At 45.6% G+C, this 20,918-nt stretch overlaps 1 protein-coding gene and 1 non-coding gene across 2 annotated transcripts in view; both read left to right on the top strand.

Annotated features, from left to right (window-relative positions):
* Positions 1 to 20,918, top strand: part of LOC144500744 (transcription factor CP2-like protein 1) — a 59,437-nt gene that overhangs the window by 16,072 nt on the left and 22,447 nt on the right. Inside the window, exons 2-9 of the mRNA XM_078224138.1 lie at positions 1,089 to 1,240; positions 4,274 to 4,350; positions 5,402 to 5,507; positions 12,802 to 12,908; positions 15,734 to 15,886; positions 16,775 to 16,885; positions 16,985 to 17,085; positions 20,513 to 20,567. Of these exons, the coding sequence (XP_078080264.1) occupies positions 1,089 to 1,240; positions 4,274 to 4,350; positions 5,402 to 5,507; positions 12,802 to 12,908; positions 15,734 to 15,886; positions 16,775 to 16,885; positions 16,985 to 17,085; positions 20,513 to 20,567 (862 nt within the window). The remainder of the gene's footprint in view (positions 1 to 1,088; positions 1,241 to 4,273; positions 4,351 to 5,401; positions 5,508 to 12,801; positions 12,909 to 15,733; positions 15,887 to 16,774; positions 16,886 to 16,984; positions 17,086 to 20,512; positions 20,568 to 20,918) is intronic.
* On the top strand, positions 2,783 to 2,854 carry trnac-gca (transfer RNA cysteine (anticodon GCA)). The gene has a single exon. It is a non-coding gene; the product is annotated as a tRNA-Cys (tRNA).

Below are 20,918 nucleotides of genomic sequence, written 5' to 3'. Positions count from 1 at the left end.
GGGGCAGCGCTCCGAAAGCTTATGGTATTTGCTATCAAATAAACCTGTTGGACTTTAACCTAGTGTTGTGAGACTTCTTACTGTGCTCTTATGTAGGCCAGACCAGGTAAGGATGGCAGATTTCCTTCCCTAAAGGACATTATTGAACCAGATGGGCTTTTCCGACAATGATTTTGTGGTCATCAGTAGATTCTTAATTCCAGACTTTTTTTACTGAATTCAAATTCCACCACTGACCGTGGCGGGATTTGAACCCAGATCCCCAGTTGAGTTTCTGGATTAAGAGTCTAGCGATAATACCACTAGGCTATCACCTCCCCAGCGAAATGATCCCATGATATTGTGTCAGTAAAGTGTAGGAGATTTCTCCCCCCCAATTTATTCCCTCAACCAGCATCACTAACATTAGATTATCCAACCATTATTGAATGTGTCTGGGATCTTGCTGTGCTACATCACAACTGTGACTACATTCCAATTCCCTTCCTCTCAGGCAGTCCCTCAGGATGGAGGATGATTTACTTCCGTTCTGTTTTGATGGGTTCTGAGATGGCTGACACGTCTTCTGTGCGAACGCCAGACTCTGCCACAAGCGGGGCAGGTGGTACTTGAAGGGCTGGGTAGTTGGATTGTTTGGCGTTTGTGCGCTCACTCCAACGCCTCGCCTTCATCGCTGAGTGCTCCTGACAATCTCTCAATGTGTTCGGTGCCTGCACGAACTTGCTCCACTTTGCTTAGTTACAAGCCAGAGTGTCCCATGAGTCAATGGGTACATTTGATTCTCCAGAAATGCTTTGAGGACATCCCTAAACCTTATCCTCCTGGGAATCCCCTGCTGAGACTGGGTTCCCAGTTGCTTTAGGAATCTGGTGTGAGCACTCTCATTGGTTGTAGAATACTTTCGAACGTCCCGCGGTGCTATAGAAATGGAAATACTTGTTTCTTTCAATCTCATGAGAAAACCGTTGTACCACAGCGATAGCATAGACAATGAAACCTCAGTTTATGTTACCCCTGATATCAGCACCAGCAAAATAGTCAAGGCTTTACTCTGTTCTGTGAAGTGACTGCAAGTTTTCTTCTTTCAGTGAGATGTTGCCCTTACCACTCTTCAAGCACGAAGACTCTACCCTCTCGTCTGACCATGAAGCGAGTGCCATTACCTTCCAGTACATACTGGGTGCAGCTACATCACCTGCGGTTAAACTGCACGAGGAGACACTCACTTACCTCAACCAAGGTATGCTGAGCAAAGCGGCCGAATTACTCAAGATAGGCACAGAAGAGGGAAGTCATCCTAACTCAAGCATCCAATAAAACCTTGCCCATCCTCTCTCTAGCAAAGGGATCCTCTCCCCATTTCTTCCCTCTACAGGTACCATCTCCCCATTTCCCCACGAATCTACCTAAAAGGTCCACTTCGTCTTGACTCCTTGAGTAAAGTAGAACTTCCAAACATCAGTTCAAAATCAACCTTTTACTCGTTTGAATGCATGTTCCCTTGGCCAACTGTCACTGTTTAGTTTGATGTCATGTTCTGGATTAGGTTTTTTTAAAGATGTATTATCTTACAATGCACTCAGAGATCGTATCACAATCATCATAGAACATAGAACGCCTACAGTGCAGAAGGAGGCCATCCGGCCCATCGAGTCTGCACCTACCACAATCTCACTCAGGCCCTATCCCCATAACCCAATGCTAGCTAGTCCCCCTGACACTAAGGGGCAATTTAGCATGGCCAATCCACCTAACCCACACATCTTTGGACTCATCTCCATTTCAAAAGTAGAAAGTCCCAAGTCCCTCAATCTTTCCTCATGAGTCAGACTTGGTTCTGCTGAAAGGTTTGCAACATAATGCAACTGCTCTGTAAGTGGCTTGTCCCATTTGCTTCCCATTGCTGAATAGAGTCGGAGTCATTAAGGCACAGAAGGAGGCCAATCGGCCCATTGAGTCAATGCCGGCTCTCTGCAGAGCAATCCAGTCAGTCCCATTGCCCTATATTCCCACAGGTTTATTTTCCACAATTGCCCAACCAATTTCCTTTTGAAATGTTTGATCTATCCAGCTCCTGCCACCCTCATAGGCAGCGAGTTCCAAATCATTACCACTCGCTGCACAAAGAAAGTTTTTCCTCACGTCTCACACATGTTCCTCACAGAGTCACAAAGTTGCTACAGGGCGGAAGAAGTCCATTTGGCCCATCGTGTCTGCACCAGCTCTCTGGACGAGAGAGCTTAGAGAATGTTAGAGCTTAGAGCTTAACCCACAACTTAGTACCATTTTCCCTGCCCTCTCCCCGTGACTCTGCACATTCTTCCGTTCCAGATAACAGTCTGATTCACTTTTGAAAGCAAAAGTATAATTTTTATAATCCTTTTCTCTTCCTCCGGCTGTTCGCTACTGACGGATTCTCCAGTTTCGCCGGCAGTGCACCTCTCCCCCCGCACCCCCCACTTCCCAACTTGTTTCCCGGCAGCATGTGGTGGAATCAATGGGAAATTCCATTGACAGCGGGGGGGAGCTGAAGGTCCCACCACTAGTGAACGGCACCCCACCTCTCGCTGCCGACAAAATCGCTGACGGGAGGCTGGAGAATTCCGGCCATGGTCTCCTTGTCAGGCAGCTCCTTGCACTTTATACAAGTGATGATCCTGGCCACCTGAGTGTTGCTAGGCTGTTTGGCCTTGGAACACTCTCATAGCCAATGTCAATCCTCTTTTCCTTTAGCATCCATTTCCAACAGGGATTTCTGGATTAATCGACACCCATGACATGAGGGGGTGTAGCTCAGTGGTAGAGCATTTGACTGCAGATCAAGAGGTCCCCAGTTCAAATCTGGGTGCCCCCTATCTAATCTTTATCTTAGCAAAAAAGAATCAAAGTCACACAACCCACCCTTTCACGGTTTGTAACTGCAGCAATGAGTAATAATAATCTTGAAATTAGCTGTTTGGTGCCGCTACTGAAAGAGTGGAAGATTTTTTTGGGCGGCACGGTAGCACAGTGGTTAGCACTGCTGCTTCACACCTCCAGGGACCCGGGTTCGATTCCCGGCTTGGGTCACTGTCTGCGTGGAATTTGCACATTCTCCCCGTGTCTGCGTGGGTTTTCTCTGGATGCTCCGGTTTCCTCCCACAGTCCAAAGATGTGCGGGTTAAGTTGATTGGTCATGCTAAATTGCCCGTTAGTGTCCCGGGATGCGTAGGTTAGAGGGGTTAGCGGGTAAATATGTAGGGATAAGGCCTGGGTGGGATTGTCGTTGGTGCAGACTCGATGGGCTGAATGGCCTCTTTCTGCACTGTCGGGTTTCTATGGTTTCTAACACCCATTTGCATTTATATCGTGCCTAAGGTGTGGTAAAACATCCCAAAGAGGCTTCACAGAAGCAGCATCATCAAACAAAACTTCACACATTTTTTTATTCATTTGTGGGACATGGGCGTTGCTGGCTGGCCAGCATTTATTGCCCACCCCTAGTTGCCTTTAGAGGACAGTTAAGATTGCCATGGCTCTGGAGTCAGACCGGGTAAGGACGGCAGATTTCCTTCCCTAAAGGACATTAGTGAACCAGATGGGTTTTTCCTGACAATTGACAATGGTTTCATGGTCATCAGTAAATTCTTAATTCCAGATATTTTTTATTGAATTCAAATTCCACCATCTGCCGTGACAGGATTCGAACACGAGTCCCCAGAACATTAGCTGAGTTTCTGGATTAATAGTCCAGTGATAATACCACTAAGCCATCGCCTCCCCTGAGAAAGACAGAGAAAGCATGTTAGGTCAGGTGACCAAAGGGTTTGGTCAAAGGTAGGTTTTCAGGAGCGAGGTAGAGAGGCAGAGAGTTTTAGGGTGAGAATTTCAGAGCTTTAGGCTCTGGCAGCTGATTGCACAGACGCCAATGGTGTAGCCTTGAAAATCAGCCTGCACCAGAGGCGAGCATTAGAGGAGCATAGAGATCTCGTAGGGTTGTGGAGTTGGAGGAGATTACAGAGATGGGGAGAAGACAAGGTCACGGATTGGGAACCCTAGTTGGCTTCCCACTTTGGACACTGCTCACTGAGGTCTATTATATTTCCACGATTGCTGCCCAACTGAGAACAGGCACCTCACGGTGGAGCCTGGGGCTTGAACTTGGGGCCCTGCCAAATTGTGGGTTTTTTTAACACAATGGATAAAGTTACTGAGATATCAGGAGAGTGATAAAGAGGTCTGAAGGCGTTTGAGCTGTTCCTTTGGCTACATGTGTCTGTTGTTTCTTATTCAGGTCAATCATATGAGATCCGCATGATGTGTAATCAAAATATGAGGGGACTATTGGAGCCAAATGGGAAGTTGCTGAAGGTGAGTGTGGGGAAGGGAGCATGGTCAAGAAGAATAAAGATCTAAATGTGGGTTAGGAAGTTCCAAGCAGATACACCCGAATGCTGAGGGACAACTACAATAGTTTCCTACACAACTTATTGATTTGGCATTTGGTTACCAGCAGACCTTACACAGCACAAAAGCAAAATACTGCGGATGCTGGAAATCTGAAACTCCTGGAAATACTCAGCAGGTCAGGCTGAGAGAGAGAGAGGGAACCCCGCAATGGTGGTGAGCTTTGGAAACCACAGGCCCTGGGACCCCAACACTGAGGGCTTTCCATCTGGGGCTTTACCATTAGCCAGGCAGCAAGTTGGAATGCCAATGCCTGCCTGTGGGGGGCAAATGATCAGGACATTACAAAGGAAGAGAGGTAACAGGAGAAGAAGTGTGGGGAGGAAATTCCAGAGCATGGGGCCTAAGCATGACCACCAAGGGCGGAGTGGAGGAATTCAAGGATGGGCAAGACTGCAGGATTGGAAGAATGCAGGGTTCACAGAATTATACAAACCATGGAATCCCTACAGTGCAGAAGGAGGCTATTCGGCCCATTGACTCTGCATCGACTCTCTGACAGAGCTCCCACCTAGTTCCAATCCCCATAACTCCACGTATTTATCCTGCTAATCCCCCAAACCTACACATCTTAAGACATGAAGGGGCAATTTAGCATGGACAATCCACCTAAGCTGACATCTTTGGAGTGTAGGAGGAGATTGGTGGAAACCCACGCAGACATGGGGAGAACGTGCAAACTTCGCACAGACAGTCACCCATGACAAGAATTGAACCCGGGTCCCTGGCGTTGTGAGGCAGCAGTGCTAACCACTGTGCCACCGTGCCCGGGTCCCTGGCGTTGTGAGGCAGCAGTGCTAACCACTGTGCCGTCGCCATGCTCAAAGGGTAGCTGACTGCAGATGGCTGAAGATATTATATCAGGCGGTTGGGGAAGGAGGAAATCTGTTGCTATAAACTATTTTGAGTCCCCATCTGCCCACGGTCATCCTTTTTCATCATTTTGTTTTTACAGAGTATAGTCAGGGTGGTCTTTCACGACAGACGTCTGCAGTACAGTGAACACCAACAGTTCCAAGGCTGGAAATGGAACAGGCCGGGAGACCGACTGCTTGATATTGGTATGTTCCATTGACTATCAGCATCATGGATGACCCTGCTGAATCACGTTACCATGAGGGGAGCTTCCAATGAAGGAACCCTTCCAGATATCAAAACAAACTGTACCAGTTAACGGCCTAATTTCACATTCAGCAATCCCAACAGAGTTGCAATGCTTAAAGATGGCCTGGGATACTGGACTCAGTTCTGTCTTCAAAAAACCTAATTAGACATTCCACTGATGTCTCAGTTACTAAAATACATTGTGCTGTACTGTCTGTGTGGAGTCTGCGCAGTGTTCTCCCCGTGTCTGCGTGGGTTTCCTCCGGGTGCTCCGGTTTCCTCCCACACTACAAAGATGGGCAGGTTAGGTGGATTGGCCATGCTAAACTTACCCTCAGTGTCCACAGATGTATAGTTTGGGTGGATTAGCCATGGCTACGGGGATAGGGCAGGGGTGTCGGCCTAGGTAAGATGCTCTTTTGGGGCCGGTGCAGACTTGATGGGCCGAATGGACTTCTTCTGCACTTGGGAGTTCTATGGTTCCAATGCACACTGAACCATCCGAACTGTAAATACTCAGATTGGATTCCTAGCCTGCGCCGGGCTAGTCTGAGGCAGATAATCATGTTGTATCATGGAGACATGTTGGGAAATGCTCACTGTTTAAAGGCAGCACAGCAACTCATTACAACAACAATTTGCATTTATATTTAATTAGATTTTTTAATTAGATTAAATTATTTTATTTAATTAGATGCTTGGTAGTACAGAACTTGAGTGTTGCTGAAAGGAAGGCTATCGAAGCTTTGTGACTTCATGTATCAGGACAAATGCAAGAATACCAAATTTCAAAGGGAGCAATGATCTACATTGCTTGAGAAGAGGGTGTTGATTGTTTTTTTCTTATCATTCATTCATGGGACATAGGCATCACTGGCTGGTCAGCATTTATGGCCCATCCCTTGTTGCCCAAGGGCAGTTGAGGCACATTGTTGTGGCTCTGGAGTCACATGTAGGCCAGACCATGTAAGGACGTCAGATTTCCTTCCCTAAAGGACATGAGTGAACCAGATGGGTTTTTCTGACAATCGACAACAGTTTCATGGTCATCAGTAGATTCTTAATTCCAGATATTTTTTATTGAATTCAAATCCCACCATCTGCCGTGGCGGGTTTCGAACCTGGGTCCCCAGAACATTAGCTGAGTTTCTGGATTAATAGTCTAGCGATAATACCACAAGGCCATTGCCACCCCTAGGTTAGTAAGTTGACTTTGGTCAAGGCATTGCGATTGGGAATGCAACAGAGAAATATTGCTCCCCACATTTTTGTTTAGTTCAAAAGACGGCGCAGTGCCTGGACATGTTCTTTTTGTTTGCTAAGGTCAGGTCACTGCGTATAAAAATACGTGGCTTCTAGCAAACGGAAGCGAGCCACATTGCGAGCCCAACTGAGAACCTTAAATTGATTGTTAGTGTAATTCTTAGCACACTTGGGATTGTTCAGCAGGGTGCTGTCCCATCAGCAGAATAACACCACAACTTTGGACAGTGTGGTATGCGTTTTGCAAGCACGGGGCTTTTTTGTAGCAATGTGTCTCAAGGCACTTCACAGGGACGAAATCAGATAAAACATGAAGCAGATATTTGGACAGCTTGGTGATGGGTATAGGTTTAAAGATTTTGATTTGATTTGATTTATTATTGTCACATGTATTAGCATACAGTGAAAAGTATTGTTTCTTGCAAACTATGCAGACAAAGCAAACCATTCATAGAGAAGGAAACGAGAGAGTGCAGAATGTAGTGTTACAGTCATAGCTAGAGTGTAGAGAAAGATCAACTTAATGCGAGGTAGGTCCATTCAAAAGCCTTGACAGCAGCAGGGAAGAAGCTGTTCTTGAGTCGGTTGGTATGTGACCTCAGATTCTTGTATCTTTTTCCCGACGGAAGAAGGTGGAAGAGAGAATGTCCGGGGTGTGTGGGGTCCTTAGTTATGCTGGCTCAAGAAGTGCCTTAAAAGGAGAGAGAGAGAAGACAGAGAGTTTAGGGGGGAAATTCCAATGGAAGTGGGAGTGGAATTACCTGATTGTCCTTATCCGGAGCCAGGATAACATGATCAGTGACTTGAAAATCCCGTGGAAGATTACAAAAATAAAATCCATTTGATCAAATATAGCTTGGTGGTACAGCTTAGTGGTAGAGCAATTGCCCCCAATCAAGCAGTCCCTGGTCCAAACCCAGGAGCCCCCCATCCTTCACCTGGCATGCACTGCCTGGAAGTGTGGTGGAGGCAGGTTCAATCAGGGCATTCATAGAAACATAGAAGATAGGAGCAGGGGGAGGCCATTTGGCCCTTCGATCCTGCTCCATCATTCATCACGATCAAGGCTGATCGTCCAACTCAATAGCCTAATCCTGCTTTCTCCCCATAACCTTTGATCCCATTCACCCCCAAGTGCTATATCCAGCCGCCTCTTGAATACATTCAATGTTTGGCATCAACTACTTCCTGTGGTAATGAATTCCACAGGCTCACCACTCTTTGGGTGAAGAAATGTCACCTCACCTCCGTCCTAAATGATCTACCCTGAATCCTCAGACTGTGACCCCTGGTTCTGGACTCCAATTCATGAGGGCTTTAGGTAATTATTTGAAGGGAAACAATGTTCAGGGGTAGGGGGAAAAGGCAGGAGAATGGCATTAAGTCACAATGCTCGTTTGGATGGTTGGTGTAGTTGTAATGGGCTGAATGATCTCCTTCTGTACTCTAATAATTCTGTCATCTTGTGAAATATCAAATGGCATGGTTCCCTTCGACAACAAGAAGCCTGGGCTGCAGAAGGAAAACTTGGTCAATGAATTAGAATGATAATTAATACGTTATTAGACTCTGTTAGTGAGAATATTGGGATAACTTTGTGAATTTGCACCCAGTAAGGAACATTGCCTGTCAGAAGCACATATTGAGATTTGGCACAAAGATCAGCAGGTTTCATTATAATTGCCCAAAGGGAAATCTAACCAGCGCAAAACTGTGGAGCGCACATTTGTAAGCTTTACCCTTGCAAGTTGTCAAGTGTTGATTAATGATTCAGGTATACAGGGTGCAGATAGGTCTCTGTTCATCTTGCGCCTTGTATCCACTGCACACAATGAGACTTGTTTCCCCCGATACCTGATAAAGTCAGAGCCTTGTGCTGTTTACATTAGATGGTGCTGATGATAAGACTGCAGGAAAAAAAGCAAAGGAGAATGAGATAAGAGAGAGCAGTTTATGTTATCTCTGTATTCAAAGAGAGGACTAAATAGTGAAAAATCCACATTTATTACACACCACCTGCGTTGCACAGAATCCTGATGCAAAAGAGGATTCCGGTGTCCTGCTGTTGTCCTTGTTCCATAACAACAAAGATCTGCATTCATATAGCGCCTTCCACAATCACAGGATGTACCAAAGCACATTACAGCCTTCCTCCAAGATGGTGCCGGAGCGATGCAACTTCTTGCAAGTTGTGCCCATCATACCTTCTAATTCTATCTTTTATTCTCATTCTATGCTTCTAAAACTTCATTCTAACTCTCTCTTTCTCTACACCCTAGCTATGACTGTAACACTACATTCTGCACTCTCTCGTTTCCTTCCCTATGAACAGTATGCTTTGTCTGTATAGCGCGCAAGAAACAATACTTTTCACTGTATGTTAATACATGTGACAATAATAAATCAAATCAAATCAAAAAGTACCTTTGAAATGTAGTCACTATTGTTTTTTTAGAAGTTTATTTATTAGTCACAAGTAGGCTTACATTAACACTGCAATGAAGTTACTGTGAAAATCCCCTAGTCGCCTGTTTGGGTACACTGAGGGAGAATTTAGCATGGCCAGTGCATCTAACCAGCACCTCTTTCAGACTGTGGGAGGAAACCGGAACACCCGGAGGAAACCCACGCAGACATGGGGAGAAGGTGCAGACTCCGCACAGACAGTGACCCAAACTAGGAATTGAATTGTGAGGCAGCAGCATTAACCACTGTGCCACCGTGCTGCCCAGCAACTGCTGTTTGAGCACAGCAAGATCCCACAAATAACAGCATGATAAGCAGCAGGTGATATGTTTTGTTGATGTTGCTTGAGGGAATTTTGGAGGAAATTATATGACTAACTCTTATTGGCAAGTTTCCGAGCCTTTGAGTTACAGCAGGGAGTGTTATGATTCACAATGTAATTTTGCTTTTGATTGACATGTATACTTAAAATCAACAGGATTTAATGTAGAGGTCGCTCATTTGTTGGAAACAGAGTTAGGGAAACCTTTGTTCTTGACTTAACAACTATCTCGCTGATAGGGGGAGCTTGATTAAAGTGTTAACATACACAAAATCCATCAAACAAATGTGTAATTCCCAATCGCCATGTGTTACGGCAGGGTACTGCAGATAACCAAAGTACTAGGAAAGAACATGTACTTTGGTAGGAAGAATAAAGGAGCTGAATACCATTTAAATGGAGAAAAACTGCAGGAAGCTGCAGCACAGAGAGATTTGGGGCCCTCGTGCATAAATCACAAATATCTTGCGTGTAAGTTCAGCAGGGAATAGAAAAGGCAAATGGAATATTGGTCTTTAATTCAAAGGGAATGAAGTATAAAAATGGGGAAGTCTTGTGAAAATTATACAAGGCACTAGTTAGACCACACCTGGAATACTGTGAACAGTTTTGGTCCCCTTATCTAGGGAAATGTATCTTGGAGACAGTCCAGAGAAGGTTCACTAGGTTGATCCCAGGTATCGAGGCATTTTCTTATGAGGAGATATTGCGTAGGTTGGGTCTGAACTCATTGGAGTTTAGGAGGATGAGAGGTGACCTTATTGAGATATATAGGATTCGCAGGGGAGTTTGACAGGGTAGATGATGAGAAGTTAATGCCCCTTGTGGGAGAGTCTAGGACTAAAGGGCATAATCTCAGACTAAAGGGTCACTAATTTAAGACAGAGATGAGGAAGAATTTCTTCTCTCAGAGGGTAGTGAATCTGTGGAATTCTTTACCACAGTGGGCTGTAGAGGCTGGGTCGTTAAGGCTGAAATAAACAAATTTTTAATCAATAAGAGAATGAAGGGTTCAGGGGATAAGGCAGGAAAGTGGAGTTGAGGATTATCACATCAGATCAGTCATAGAAAATAGAAGCAAGGATAGGCCATTCAGCCCTTTGAGCCAACATTTCCTCATAAGAAGATGCCTTGATACCTGGGACCAACCTAGTGAACCTTCTCTGGACTGTCTCCAATACCAATACACATTTCCCTAGATAAGGGGACCAAAACTGTTCACAGTATTCCAGGTGTGGTCTAACTAGCACCTTGTATAATTTTCGCAAGACTTCCCCATTTTTATTCTTCATTCCCTTTGATATAAAGGCCAATATTCATTTTGCTCATGGCTGATCAATATCCTGATCCCCCCTCATGATCTCATTGAATGGCAGAGGAGACTTGATGGGCCGAATGGCCTACTTCTGCTCCTGCGCCTTATGGTCTTAACATCAAAGCAGAGAATAGTACAGCACGGAAGGAGATCTTTCAGCCCATCGAGTCTGTGCTGGGCTTTCAAAGAGCAACCCAATTAGTCCCTCTCCACCGCTCTTTCTCGATATCGCTGCAATGTTTTCTCCTTTCAAGTATTTATCCAATTCCCTGTATGACTAAATCTATATCAATCACCCTATTAGGCAGTGCAATCCAAATCGTAATCACTCAGAACAGATATATCTACATATAATGCAACATAGATTTCTTACAGACCAGTGACCCACTGAAGGCTTTGGTTGACTTCTGCAATTAAATTGTTTGAAATTCTTTAATGAAAGGAGAAATATCCTTAATACTTGAAAATATTCTATCATTCATCAGATTCCTGACACAATTATATGAACAATGGAACACAATAGCTCCATAAGGCAGCCTATCCACTGGGAGTGTTAAAGAGTCTTGGAGCCATAGGGTTTTACAGCACAAAAAGAGGCCCTTCAGCCCATCAAGTGTGTGCTGGCCATCAAGCACCTATCTATTCGAATCCCATTTTCCAGCACTTGGTCCATAGTCTTGTGTGCTATGGTTCATCTAAATTTCAAGAGCTCATCTAAATGCTTCTTAAATGTTGTGAAGGTTCCCACCTCTACCACCCTCTCAGGCAGCGAGTTCCAGATTCCCACCACCCTCTCTGCATGGAAAATGTTTTTCCTCAAATCCTTGTTGTGTTGCACCTTTCCAAGGACTTGCCAGAAGGAGCTGGCCAAAATGAATTCTCTTAAACAAGTCATTCGTGTTAAAAACGATTGCAAATTACTGGTTGTTCTTTTTGGTAGCCTGCCTGTGTGTTTGTGCTGCACAACATGCTACATGGCTATAAATCTAGGCCGCAGTTTCATATAAGGCAGCCTAGCTTTGCATTTGTGTTCTGCCTTCCAGATTGGCAGAGCATGAGGTGTCATTGGCTCCCTATGTGCTCTACAGAAAAGCAATTTAGTGCAACCGGATGAATTGTTGGAGCTGGGACAAGTGAGCCCAGTGCGGTGGAGAAATTGCAGGTTTTAACTCATTAAGAGACCCAGCCAGCCTCCAACAATCAGCCAAGGTATTATAAGAAGCATTAGCGATTGGGTAGAGTGACGAACAGTATTTGTATGTTAACCAGTTATACCACGCGGTTTATTGGCAATAGGTTTGCCACTGCAATGCCTCAAATGCTGAGATGTCAATGTTAAAGTAAAGTTTATTTATTAGTGTCACAAGTAAGGCTTACATTAACACTGCGATGAAGTTACTGTGAAATTCCCCTGGTCGCCACACTCCGACGCCTGTTCGGGTCAAGGCACCCTAACCAGCACATCTTTCAGACTGAGGGAGGAAACCGGGCACCCGGAGGAAACCCAGGCAGACACGGGGAGAATGTGCAGACTCCGCACACACAGTGACCCAAGCTGGGAATCGAACCCCCCGGGTCCCTGGCGCTGTGAGGCAGCAGGGCTAACCACTGTGCCACCGTGCCGCCCACATTTCCTTTGTGCCGTCAGCTGGTGGGGGTGGAGGGGTGTGGCGGTCTAATCAGGCTATTTTCTTCAACTCAGTTGAGCCAAAATCAACAGAGGCTTGGGGCCAAGGCCTGGAGCCTTGCTGCCAACTATTCTTTGGACAGGGAACAGTTCTTCGGTCTGAAACATTCAGGCTTAATTGAACTAATCCATCATTTGCTGTGGTTTTTCTTTCGCACTGTGACATTTTCTTTTTCTTAAACGATTTTGTCACTTCAGATATTCCTCTGTCAGTTGGAATTGTCGACCCAAGAATAAACCCCACGTTGCTGAATGCTGCCGAGTTTCTCTGGGATCCAAAGAAACAAACCTCTGTCTCCATTCAGGTTTGTGTCTTCCTCTCGCTCGTTCCTCTCTCCTTTTTTTTCCCTCCTTAACTCCTCACATTTTCTTTTCATTCTCATCTCTTTCTTCTTCCGTTTTTTTGTCCCCCCCCCCCCCCCCCCTCAGTCACCCCTCTCATTTTTGTGTCGCTCTATCCCCAGCCTCTCCCCAGTCTTTTCTCCCATGTCTCCTTGGCTTATAACCTGGCCCTAGATTTTATGCTTCCTCTAACCAATTCTGTGTCTGGATGTTGCACAGAAGCCACCCTCTGTGGACTGGCATTGAGATTTTCTCTTCCTCTCTGGCATCACAAAAAACAAAGAACAAAGAAAATTACAGCACAGCAACAGGCCCTTCGGCCCTCCGAGCCTGCACCGACCATGCTGCCTGACTTAACTAAAACCCCCTACCCTTCCAGGGACCATATCCCTCTATTCCCATCCTATTCATGTACTTGTCAAGATGCCCCTTAAAAGTCACTACTGTATCCGCTTCCACTACCTTCCCCGGCAACGGGTTCCAGGCACCCACTACTCTCTGTGTAAAAGATCTACCTCTTACATCTCCTTTAAACCTTGCCCCTCGCACCTTAAACCTGTGCCCCCTATAATTGACTCTTCCACCCTGGGAAAAAGCTTCTGACTATCCACTCTGTCCATGCCTCTCATAATCTTGTAGACTTCTATCAGGTCTCCCCTCAACCTCCGTCGCTCCAGTGAGAACAAACCAAGTTTCTCCAACCTCACCTCATAGCTAATGCCCTCCATACCAGTCAACATCCTGGTAAATCTTTTCTGTACCCTCGCCAAAGCTTCCACATCCTTCTGGTAGTGTGGCGACCAGAATTGAACACTGTATTCCAAGTGCGGTCCAACGAAGGTTCTGTAAAGCTGCAACATGACTTGCCAATTTTTAAACTCAATACCCCGGCCGATGAAGGCAAGCATGCCGTATGCCTTCTTGACAACCTTCTCCACGTGTGTTGCCACTTTCAGTGACCTGTGTACCTGTACACCCAGATCCCTCTGCCTAACAATACTCTTAAGGGTTCTGCCATTTATTGGATATCACATTGGCATCTCCGCTGCTTTGGCACAACAGGAAATTGTTATCTCGAGTTATCTAGCAGATGCCATCTACAGCTATTGCCTGGTCTGTGTATGAGTTTTTCAAGTACTTAATTAGCAAACATCACCGTGAGAGAAGGTCAACTTACAGAAGTTCAATGAGCCAGCACTGATTCCATAGAAACTTATTTGGACGGCATTACTCCTCTCTTTCCATTGTTGCACCCTTTTTAATGAGAGAATCTGGCAGTAGAATTGATCCAAGCTGCACTTTTCAATTGAGTAACCTTATCTCCATGTCTCCTGACCACATAATGTCAAACCCAAGTTTGCATATTTGTTGTAACATCTAAAATGAGAGGTAGACTTGGGCCGTTATCAACCAGGAAAATGCACAGGTGTTTGCTGCTGGCACAAGTGTTGGGCACATTTACCAATCCATAGCACAATGCTTTGGAACTCAACTTGTTATGACGCTGAGTTGCCTATCTCCAGAATGCCACAATTAACCAAGGCCATTGTCTCCTTTCATCTTCACAGTCTCCTCGTCACCATCAATACCTTCAGAAGAAAGTGTTCCACAAACTTTATTGCTTGCTCAGAGGGAGGAAACATGCAGCGGAATGTCACACTCAGTCCACAACTAAGTGTTTTTATATCGGTGTATCTTATAGGTTAAACATTTTGTTGATGCAATCAGTGCTTTTTTAATCGTTACTATTTTGAGAGTAGACTATTCCTCACTTTTATTCAGGAGTGCACTGCAGGGTCTAGACACAGTCTGAGATTCCTTCCATTCTGTGTCAATTTACAAACTTTACCAGTTCTCATAATTTACCAACTTAAAATAACCATTTCCTGCACAAGCCATCTCTTACATTGAGTTTGAAGATGCAGTTTCAATTGGGGTGGTACAGTGGTTAGCACTGCTGCCCCACAGCGCCAGGGACCCGGATTTGATTCTTGGCTTGGGTCACTGTCTGTGCAGAGCCTGCACATTCTCCCCGTGGGTTTCCTCCGGGTGCTCCAGTTTCCTCCCACAGTCCGAAAGACGTGCTGGTTAGGTGCATTGGCCAGGCTAAATTCTCCCTCAGTGTACCCGAACAGGTGCCGGAGTGTGGCGACTAGGGGATTTTCACAGATATTTCATTTGATTTATTATTGTCACATGTATTAGTAGACAGTGAAAAGTATTGTTTCTTGCATGCTATACGGAGAAAGTATACCGTCCATAGAGAAGGAAAGGGGAGGGTACAGAATGTAGTGTTACAGTCATAGCTAGGATGTAGAGAGAAAAGTTAAAAGCTTATTTATTAGTCACAAGTAGGCTTACATTAACACTGCAATGACGTTACTGTGAAAAACCCCTAGTCGCCACACTCCGGCGCCTGTTTGGGTACTTAGAGAGGATTTTAACATGGTCAATTCACCTAACTTGCACATCTTTGGACTATGGGAGGAAACCGGAGCACCCAGAGGAAACCCACGCAGACACGGGGAGGATGTGCAAACTCCACACAGACAGTGACCCAAGCCGGGAAAGATCAACTTAGTGCGAGGTAGGTCTAATCAAAAGTCACAGTAACTTCATTGCAGGGCTAATGTAAGCCAACTTGTGACAATAATAAATACATAAACTTAAATAGTGTAGAGGTGTATAAATATTCAGCCACACCAAGAGGGAACCGACTTACCCCTGCCGCTTAAGGAATATCAGTTCTGATTGGACACACTTTGTCAACTCTGATCTCCCTTTTCAGGTGCACTGCATCAGCACGGAATTCACACCCAGGAAAAATGGCGGCGAGAAGGGGGTCCCTTTCCGGATTCAGATTGACACCTTCAAGATGAGCGAGAATGGAGACTACACCGAGCACCTGCACTCTGCGAGTTGTCAGGTTAAAGTGTTTAAGGTAGCGACCTTTCCCACCACATTTAGAATAGAATGTGGCTAGAATCCATTTATCATTGTCAAAAAACAACCACAGCTGCAAACAGCCCGCTATGCTTCATGATGTCGCACACTATTAACAACATAACCAAGTAATTCAATGAAGGATTGAATGAAGAATTGTTTTACATGAAAACATAGGAGACAGGAGCAGGAGGAGGCCATTCGGCCCTTCGAGCCTGCTCCGCCATTCATTACGATCGTGGCTGATCGTCCAACTCAACAGCCTAATCCTGCTTTCTCCCCATAATCTTTGATCCCATTCGCCCCATAGAATCATAGAATCCCTACAGTGCAGAAGAAGGCCATTCGGCCCATCAAGTCTGCACCGACAACACTCCCACCCAGGTCCTCACCCCGTAACCCCATGTATTTACTGTGCTAATCCTCCTGACACTAAGTGGCATGGTCAGTCCACCTAACCCACACATCTTTAGAGTGAGGGAGGAAACCAGAACACCTGGAGGAAGCCCACGCAGACACGGAGAGGACATGCAGACTCTGCACAGACAGTGACCCGATGCTGGAATTGAACCCGGGTCCCTGGTGCTGTGAGGCAGCGGTGCTAACCACTGTGTCACTGTGCCGCCAACATATGATTCACATCAGTTCATTTTTAATTCATCAGATCCATTAAATTCCTTTGGAACTTATTGCCTTTTTGTCCCTTGCATTTATATAACACCTTTCATTATTCAAGGACACCCCAAAGGCACGTTAGAGCCAAGAAGCTAATTTTCTCTGAAGAACAGTCACTGTTGTAATGTAGGGAATGCAGTATCCAATTTGCACACAGCAAGCTCCCACACACAGCAATGTAATAATGACCAGACCATCTGTTGAATCCCAGCCCAAAGGTGCCGACAGGAAGCTGAAGACTGATAAAGAGAAGATAGAGAAACGCTCACCGCAGGAGAGGTCCAAGTACCAGCCAGCGTACGAAACCACAGTCCTGACTGAGGTGAGGCATTAGCCCTCATCAACCACAGGGGTTTGTGGGGATCTATTCTTTGCCACATTCCTAACGCATGACTAATTGTTCTTTAACTGTTTCAATTAGTGTTCTCCCTGGCCTGACACCCCATCCTGTGCGAACATTAGCCCAGCCGGAAGTCCAGGTTATAGCCCAGCCTCTCCAATACCATTCAACCTCCCAGAGGGGTAAGTTGGTTCTGATTCTGATACCTGTGCAGAACCTCAACAGACTAAGAATCAGCTCTGTTAAAGACATGTTAACCAAGTGTTCCCACTTCGAGAACAGTCTAGGACAAGAGGTTATATTTGTAGAGTAAGAGGGGGAAGGTTCAAGACAGAGATAAGGAGAAGCTACTTCTCCCAGAGGGTTGTGAATCTATGGAACTCACTGCCCCAGAGTGCAGTGGATGCAGAATCAGGGGAGGCAATGGACTAGTGGCGATTATCGCTAGACTATTAATCCAGAAACTCAGCTAATGTTCTGGGGAGCCGGGTTCGAATCCCACCACGACAGATGGTGGAATTTGAATTCAATAAAAAAAATCTGGAATTGAGAATCTACTGATGACCATGAAACCATTTCAATTGTCGGAAAAACCCATCTGGTTCACTCATGTCCTTTAGGAGAGGAAATCTGCCACCCTTACCTGGTCTGGCCTACATGTGACTCCAGAGCCACAGCAATGTGGTTAACTCTCAACTGCCCTCGGGCAACTAGGGATGGTCTATAAATGCTGGCCAGCCAGCGATGCCCATGTCCAATGAATGAATTTTTAAAAATCAATGGATTCAAGGAAGAAATAGATAAATATTTGATCAAAAGCAGGATAAAGGGCTATGGAGAGAAGGCAGGGAAGTGGAGTTAGGATGAGATGAAGATCAGTCATGCTCATAGAGAATGGCGGAGCGGGCTCAGAGGGCTGAGTTGCCTACTCTCGCTCCTAATTCCAATGTTCTTAAACAAAAGTATGAGGTAAGGAAACAAAGCCATTCAGCCCATGAAAACCCAATGCTTAGACTTAATAGAGCCGTTTGTTTTTTTCCTTTGGATCTTTAATGGGATGAGGGCAGCACTGGCAAGGCCAGCATTTCTTGCCCATCCCTAATTGCCCTAGAAATGTGTGGCTTGCCCTTTTCAGAGGGCAATTTAGAGTCAACCACATTGCTGTGGCCCTGGAGTCCACATGTAGGCCAGACCAGGTAAGGACGGCAGATTTCCTTCCCTAAAATACATTAGTGAACCAGATGGGTTTTCACAACAATCAATGATAGTTGTCATGGTCACCTTTAGTCATTACCATTAACTTTTCAGATTTATTAATTGAATTTTTAAATTCCAGCAGCAGGATTTGAACCCCTGTCTCCAGAGCATTAGAATGGAAATCTCGGGAGTCGGTTTAGCTCAGTAGGCTGGACAGCTGGTTAGTGATACCAACAGCACGGGTTCAATTCCCATATTGGCTGAGGTCGTTCATGAAGGCCCCGCCTTCTCAACCTTGCCCCTTGCCTGAGGTGGGGTGACCCTCAGGTTAAATCACCACCTTCGAGGGGGAGAACAACCTATGGCCATTTTTAAAATTCATTCGTGGGACATGGGCGTCGCTGCCTGGCCAGCATTTATTGCCCATCCCTAGTTGCCCTTGAAGGACAGTTGAGAGTCAACCACATTGCTGTGGCTCTGGAATCACATCCAGGCCAGACCAGGTAAAGATGGCAGATTTCCTTCCCTAAAGGACATTATTGAACTACTTGGGTTTTTCCAACAATCGACAGCAGTTTCATGGTCATCAGTAGATTCTTAATTCCAGATATTTTTTATTGAATTCAAATTCCACCATTTGCCATGGGATTCGAATCCGGGTCCCCAGAACACTAGCTGAGTTTCTGGATTAATAGTCTAGCAATAATATCACTAGGCCATCGCCTCTCCTGGGACAATAGCGACTTTACCCTTCACGCTGGACATCTATATTTCTCTGAATTGATTTGATTTATTATTGTCACATGTATTGATATACAGTGAAAAGTATTGTTTCTTGCGTACTGTACAGACAAAGCATACCGTTCATAGAGAAGGAAAGGAGACGATGCAGAATGTAGTGTTGCAGTCATAGCTAGGGTGTAGAGAAAGATCAGCTTAATATGTGGTAGGTCATTCAAAAGGCTGGTGGCAGTCGGGAAGAAGCTGTCCTTGAGTCGGTTGGTACGTGACCTCAGACTTTTGTATCTTTTTCCCAACGGAAGAAGGTGGAAGAGAGAATGTCCGGGGTGCGTGGGGTCCTTGATATTAGTTCAGTGACATTACCGCTACACCACCATCTCCGCCAGGGTATATCACAAAGGGTTTTGTTAAGCATAAATAACCAGAAGTTGTTTTGAGTGGCAGAAGGGCTGATAAACAAGACATAGTCTGGCAACTGTTCAGATCTGGAATGCACTATCTGAAAGGATGGCAAAAGCAGATGGAATTGTAACTTGCAAAAGTGAATGGGATAAATACTCGAAGGGAAAATAATTACAGGGACACGGGGAAGGAATGGAGCAGCCTGATAATTGGATAAATCCCGCCCATTGGTTCTCATCCAAATTGATTTCCAGTTCTACATGGAGAGTATGAGGTAGACACTCATAAAGTCACAAGCTGGTATTTTATGACCTCGCTCAGGCAAGGCTCATAAAATCCCGCCCGAGGCCAACGGGAAATTCCATTCTGCAAGCCGAATCGGGATGGGCGTGGCGGTAAAATTCCGGTCATAGAGTCATGGAGGGATAGAGGATGGAAGCAGGCCCTTCGGCCCAACCAGTCCATGCTGACCATTGTACCCTCCCAGCTAGTCCCAATTGCCCGCACTTGGCCCATATCCCTCTAATCCTTTCCCATCCATGTCCTTATCCAAATGCTTTTAGAACATTGCTATTGTACCAGCCTCAACCACTTTCTCTGGCAGCTCATTACACATACGCACCACCCTCTGCGTGAAGAAGTTGCCCCTCAGGTCCCTTTTAAATCTTTCCCCTCTCACCTTAAACCCATGCCCTCTAGTTTTCAATTCCTCTTCCCTGGGAAAAAGACTATGGGCGGGATTTTCCGGCCTCGCTCATCGTGAAACTGTAAAATCCCATCTGAGGTCAACGGACCTTCCTGTGCTCCACCCCTCGCCCGCTCCGATTCCCGTGGTGGGCGGGCCGGCAAAAATTCTGGCCTATGTGCGTTCATCCTATCTATGCCCCTCATGATTTTATACATCTCAATAAGATCACCCTTCATTCTCCTACATTCCCAGGAATAAAGTCCTAGCCTGGCCAACCTCTCCCGATAACTCAGGCCCATTACCCCTGGCAACATCCTCGTAAATCTTCTTTGCACTCTTTCCAGTTTATCAATGTCTTTCCTGTAACAGGGTGACCAAAACTGTACACAATACTCAGCTTGGAGGATAGGAGGCCGCTCTAAAAAAAAGCACCTTGCTCCAATGGGTGACTGAGGCTAAGGGTCTGGAAGAAGAGTGGTGACTACTGGCAGTAGTTTTCTGTATGTTTGATGTTACACGCGGGGTATATCTATGGCTAGAGAAGGACAAGTGACGTCTGATAGATATGTTTCTGCCTGCAGCAGCTGTTCATCCCCAAGTCATCAGGTGGACGGATCAGTACAGAGCACTATGGAGGTCAGTATTCTCCTTCCTACAATGCGCTGTCCTTCAGACACCTCAGGTGTAGTATTTAGTGCAAGTTATGATGTGGAGATGCCGGCGTTGGACTGGGCTAGGCACGGTAAGAAGTCTCACAACACCAGGTTAAAGTCCAAGAGGTTTATTTGGAATCACGAGCTTTCGGAGCGCTGCCCCTTCATCAACTCCATCACTCACCTGATGAAGGAGCAGCGCTCCGAAAGCTCATGATTCTAACTAAACCTGTTGGACTTTAACCTGGTGTTTGTTGTGAGACTTCTTAATGCAAGTTAGTGTAAGACAGAAATCTGAGTCAAGTAAAGCACTGATACCAGGCCCATGTGCCCA

The sequence above is a fragment of the Mustelus asterias genome, chromosome 11 (assembly GCF_964213995.1).
Source record: "Mustelus asterias chromosome 11, sMusAst1.hap1.1, whole genome shotgun sequence".
Taxonomy (NCBI): Eukaryota; Metazoa; Chordata; class Chondrichthyes; order Carcharhiniformes; family Triakidae; genus Mustelus; species Mustelus asterias.
Note: the sequence above shows the minus strand (reverse complement) of the source record. Positions and strands in the feature narration are given on the sequence as shown.